The sequence below is a fragment of the Octopus bimaculoides genome, chromosome 27 (assembly GCF_001194135.2).
Source record: "Octopus bimaculoides isolate UCB-OBI-ISO-001 chromosome 27, ASM119413v2, whole genome shotgun sequence".
NCBI classification, from domain to species: domain Eukaryota; kingdom Metazoa; phylum Mollusca; class Cephalopoda; order Octopoda; family Octopodidae; genus Octopus; species Octopus bimaculoides.
The window spans coordinates 3,899,586-3,905,232 of record NC_069007.1 but is presented as its reverse complement, the minus strand read 5'-3'; the positions used below and the strand labels follow the sequence as shown (position 1 = coordinate 3,905,232).

The following is a 5,647-nucleotide window of genomic DNA, read 5'->3' as shown; positions in this document are numbered from 1 at the left end:
GAAATGGTGACGAATGGAAAAACAGAGGACTCCTTTTATTTAAAACGTGTCAAACGGTCGAACACAAAATATATATCAATGATGATATACAAATATGTTATACTACGATAACATAAATAGCCAGTAATGAGACGATAGAAAATGATAAACACAACCGTATAAAATGAATAACAGAAATATTTATTGTGGCATTAAAGTGTATGTCTGTGTGAGAGTGTGAATGCGACATATAAGAACATAATCAAAGACAGGCCATCGTACAAAGAGAAGTGTGTATGTGAGTGATACATGTATGTGTATGTGAGATATTACAGCAGATAGAAAGAGAGCATTTATACCAGTTATTAGAGTACACATTAGTATGAGTCTGTATGTGAAAGAAGTGAGGCGTATGTTTGGCAGAGCTTATCACTAGTTGTGTTTTGGCTTCGATGCCAGGGCAGATTCTTTGTTATACAGATGTTCGTCGCTGGCTGAAATTTCTTGTCTGTTTATTTATCGTGGTGAAGCTAAGTCACCTAACAGAATCGAAGAGAGAGATGTGCCACAGTGGTTTAGTTTGGTGTACATAGAAAGTTGTGTAGACGGTGGTGGAGATTGATGCTGGTTAGTAGTAATCGTAGAATCGTGTTGGTCATGACGATGATGCTGGTTAGTAGTCGTAGACTCGTGTTGCTGATGTGGCGGCATTGTTGGTGGTCATCGTTGGATGAAGCTGTTGATGTGTCGCTGGCTGCCACTGCTGCTGCTGTCGTGTGGTACACGGAACAGATCTCAAAGAGAAACTGAACCGAGACCAATTTGCTGGGTATAATGTCGGTCTATTTATAGCGAATTATCGGCTCACCAGACATCAGAAAAATACTCTATCATGTGACCTTGTTAAGGGCTGTGATTGGTCAGTTTGCGTTCTGGCGGGAACGGTTCGAAGAAGTTGCCGATTCGAATAATGATCAGTCACGTGATGACAAGGTTGGTGTTTTCCGCTACGCCCGCGCTTGTTTATATTTAAATGAGAAGAATGGCGATAGCAGTTTTGTATCTAATGGCGATAGGTAGTTTCACTACATATATATATATATATATATATATATATGTATATATATATACTCTTTAATTAACTAATATTGTTTTGTTTCCATTGGCCTGTTGTTACCAGAAAAAATTGTTGAACTATGGAGGTGCTGTTGGCAAAGTAAATGAGGCATATGGTCGCATTGACAGCTTCAAAATGGTTCTCAACAGCTTGGTACCGCAGTATGACAAACAAATGGAGCACGTCAAACTTCTGGCAAGCGACATTAAGCAGCTGAGGCAGTTGTACGCAGATGTAAGTATGTGTTTTGTAGGGGGTGGGCGTGACTGGGACGGTTGGACTGATGTGTAGGGTAGGGGGATTGGATGGGTGTACATGGGTGGATGCACGCATGTTGGCGGTGTCTGTGGAGAGTATGCTAAAGATATGGGTAGAGTGTGTGTGTAAGGGTTTTATGGGTGTGCATGTGGGGTGGATGGTTAGGCATGTGTGTGTGTGTGTGTGTGTGTGTGCAACTGTGAACTTTGCTTCAGAATTTGCTTGAATTCTTCCAATTTCTATTCCAGGTGAATTCAGAAATGAAAGATTGTCGAAATACTCTGGTTGATATTGACAAAGAAATCATTGAAATAAACAGAATAATTGACACAATGTTTGCTGGTGTAAGGAATCAGACATTTTTTTTTGCTTCTTCTTTAATGAGAATGGTGCAATAGAAGCCTGTTGGGCCCATGACCCAGAAGTCTTTACATTGAAATTACACTCTAGCAAGGCTAAAATATTTCTCTTTTATTCTTTTATATGTTTCAGTCATTTGACTGCGGCCATGCTGGAGCACCGCCTTTAGTCGAACAAATTGACCCCAGGACTTATTCTTTCTAAGCCTAGTTCTTATTCTGTCGTTCTCTTTTGCTGAACACACCAACATCGGTTGTCAAGTGATGACAGGGGGACAAACACTGACACACACACATGTATATATATATATGATGGGCTTCTTTCAGTTTCCGTCTACCAAATCCACTCGCAAGGCTTTGGTCAGCCCGAGACTATAGTAGCAGACACTTACCCAAGGTTCCATGCAGTGGGATTGAACCTGGAACCATGTGGTTGGTAAGCAAGCTACTTACCACACAGCCACACCTGCATAATTTTTTTTTTAATGGCAGTGCCCCAGCATGGCCATAGCCTCTGGCTGAACCTGATAATAAAATGATAGAATCTTTTATTTTAATTTCATCTTTTACTTGTTCCAGTCATAAGACTGCAGCCATGCTGGAGCACACCACATTGAAGGGTTTTAGTTGAACAAATTGACCCCAGGACTTATTCTTTTTAAAGTCTGGCACCTATTCTATCGGTCTCTTTTGCCAAACTGTTAAGTTACAAGGATGTAAACAAACCAATACTGGTTGTCAAGTGGTAACAGGTGGACAAACAGACACATACACATGCATGCATATATATATATATATATACTAAGGACCAATCTTGTCGCATTCTGTGTCATGCTGAATCTCTGAGAACCACATTAAGAGTACTTGTGTCTATGGAGCACTCAGCCACTTGCACTTTAATTTCACAAGCAGGCTGTTCCATTGCTCGGATCAGATGGAACACTCACCATCACGACTGATGGAGAACCAGGTCCTTCTTATCTTTTATTTTCTTACTCTCGTCCCATTTAAATCCTTTAATAAAGTTTCTTCTTTTTCTTCTTCTTCTTCTTTTTTCTTTTTCTTTCTCAGCTGAATCCTATTTTCCAAGCTGCTGTGGCCACGTTGCAATCGATCAACAAAAAGGCATGGCAGGAAGTCAAAAGCTATCGACAACCCCCAGAACCAATCAAAGAATTATTAAGAGCTGTTTGTCTGCTCTTCCACTGTCCACAGAAGTAGGTGTTTCACTGGGCCATTTCCTTGACAATAGACAATGCACTGACCATTGGCAACAAGTCATTTCACCTAGCTGGAAACAGGTTAAACAGGTCCCATGGGGTAGAGGTATCCCATGGGGTACAGGTCCCATGGGGTAGAAGTATCCCATGGGGTACAGGTTCCATGGGGTAGAGGTCCCATGGGATACAGGTCCCATGGAGTACGGGTCCCATGGGGTACAGGTCCCATGGGGTAGAGGTAATATCTTTAGATATATTGATATTAGGTGTGGGGGGGTCATCTGGTCAAGTTGGTTTGGGTTTATTCAGCTTGTTTACCTCATCGGTCTCAATCTCACCAAGCATTCAGATGGTTTCTGGAGCGACATCACATGTCCATACGGAACTGGTCAATGAAAGGCTTTTGTGAGACGTGGACCTCCCTGGTCTAAATCAGTTTTGATTTGGTCTCAGATGGCTATCAAGCACCGGTGTTGAATCCTATTGAGGCTCATTCAGTCGATGACTTTGACCGAGATAGTCAAACTCAGGCATATGGCATAGTGGTTAAGAGCACAGGCTACCAACCCCAAGATTCTGAGTTTGATTCCAGGCAGTGACCTAAATAATAATAATAATAATAACATCGAAAAATACCATAGGAATGAGAAATTTCTCCAAGACGCCTTTGCCAGTAAGACATCCAAGCGAGATCGTTGCCAGTGCCGATGGACTGGCTCCTGTGCAGGTGGTACGTAAAATACACCATTTCGAACGTGGCCGTTGCCAGTAACGCCTGACTGGCCCTCGTGCCAGTGGCACGTAAAACGCCCACTACACTCTCGGAGTGGTTGGCGTTAGGAAGGGCATCCAACTGTAGAAACTCTGCCAAATCAGATTGGAGCCTGGTGTCGCCTCCTGGTCCACCAGTCCTCAGTCAAATCGTCCAACCCATGCTAGCATGGAAAGCGGACGTTAAATGATGATGATGATGATGATGAATAATAACATCGAAAAATACCTTAGAAATGAGAAATTTCCCCAAGACACCTGATGAAGGCTGGAGGGTATATCAGCCGAAATGTTGTGTTAACAACAAACAAATTGAGGACAAATATCTGTCAAATGTAAATAATGTACAATCTACTTTTTATTTTCTATTCCAGTTGGGAAGATGGCCAAGTTCTCCTGGTTGACTCCAATTTCATCAACGACCTCGTTTACTACGAAAGAGACCAAATTACCGATGAAATGTTTGCAAGACTTAAAGGTTACTTAAGTAATCCGAGTTTCACCAGCAAAACCATGATGCAATATAGTTTGGCAGCAGTCTCTGTCCTGGAGTGGCTGAAAGCGATCTATCGTTATTGTAGGGCCAAGCAACTGTCTGCTCCCTACAAAGACATGGTGGAAAAGTTAAAGGAAAAACAAATTCAGGTAGGAAGATTTCAATGGTTTCTACCTTTGGACTTGAGTCAAACGGAAGAACCACATTGAAAGATTTTAGTTACTCTCATTACTTGTTTCATACATTTGACTGTGGCCATGCTGGAGCACTGCCTTTAGTCGAGCAAATCGACTGGTGGTGGTGGTGGTGGTGGTGGTGGTGGTGGTGGTTCAAATTTTGGCACGAGGCCATCACTTTCTGGAGAGGGACTAAGTCAGTTTATATTGAGACCAGTATGTAACTGGTACTTATTATATCATCCCCTAAAGATTGAGAAGCAAAGTCAACCTTGGCAGAATTTTATCTCAGAATGCAAAGACAGACAAAATTCTGCTAAGCATTTTGCCCGGCACACTAACGATGCTAATAATGATGATGACGATGGTGATGGTGGTGGTGTTGTTTCTTTTTGTAGCTTTGTTACTTATTTAATTTTTCTTTCCAATCAAGATTCAAGAACGTATGGGAGAGTTACATAAAATATCGGCGCTCGACAAAAGTCAGCTGAAGGAAGACTTACAGGCTTATCGAGCTGTGATGAAAAAGGCCAAAGAACTCGACGGTGAAATTCAGGTTCATAAAATTCCGTCTCATAATTTTTCTTGCTTGTTTTTTAATGTATTTATTTTCATTTTTTTTTTTTTCATTTTTCCCTTCATGCACAGTTGTGACTCTGTGCTTATGAAGCTTGCCTGCCAACCATAAAGTCTCAGATTTAGTCCGACTATGCAACGCTTTATGCAAATATGTTCCACTATAGCCCCAGGTTTAACCAAAGCCTTGTAAGTGGATTTGAAAGAAGGAAACCGAAAGAAACCCATCATACATATAACCGGAAAAAAAGCACATTCTAGAACATTAGAGCAGTAATATATTTTTTGGGAAGCGGATTGTTATTTTCTGTTATTTAACAGAACGGAAACCAAAACCAAGTCCAAAGTCTCTATCTTAACTGATATGAATGAAATTTAACAAACACACATATGGACGCACATACCTATAAACACGAACACATAAGTGCGTGCACACATATGAGCGTGCACACATATAAGTTTGCACACACTCACATGCTTATACGGAACAATTTCAAAACAACGCTGAATCATACATTCAAAATAAATGGAAGTGGAGAGACAAGTTACTGAAGAGATTGCAAGAGTGCAATGAAATGATTTAACAAAAAAAAACTAGATACTGTTTATAAATTAATAAAGGACTGAACCAGTGCGTGTGTTTATTACTGGCATAATGCTTCTGCCAAGGTTTAATTGTATATATATATATATAT

At 40.8% G+C, this 5,647-nt stretch overlaps 1 protein-coding gene across 1 annotated transcript in view; it reads left to right on the top strand.

Moving 5' to 3' along the window:
* Positions 1-5,647, top strand: part of LOC106879164 (dynein heavy chain domain-containing protein 1) — a 72,778-nt gene that overhangs the window by 62,314 nt on the left and 4,817 nt on the right. Inside the window, exons 39-43 of the mRNA XM_014928609.2 lie at positions 1,160-1,330; positions 1,603-1,698; positions 2,785-2,930; positions 4,079-4,349; positions 4,810-4,932. Coding sequence (XP_014784095.2) covers positions 1,160-1,330; positions 1,603-1,698; positions 2,785-2,930; positions 4,079-4,349; positions 4,810-4,932 — 807 coding nt within the window. The remainder of the gene's footprint in view (positions 1-1,159; positions 1,331-1,602; positions 1,699-2,784; positions 2,931-4,078; positions 4,350-4,809; positions 4,933-5,647) is intronic.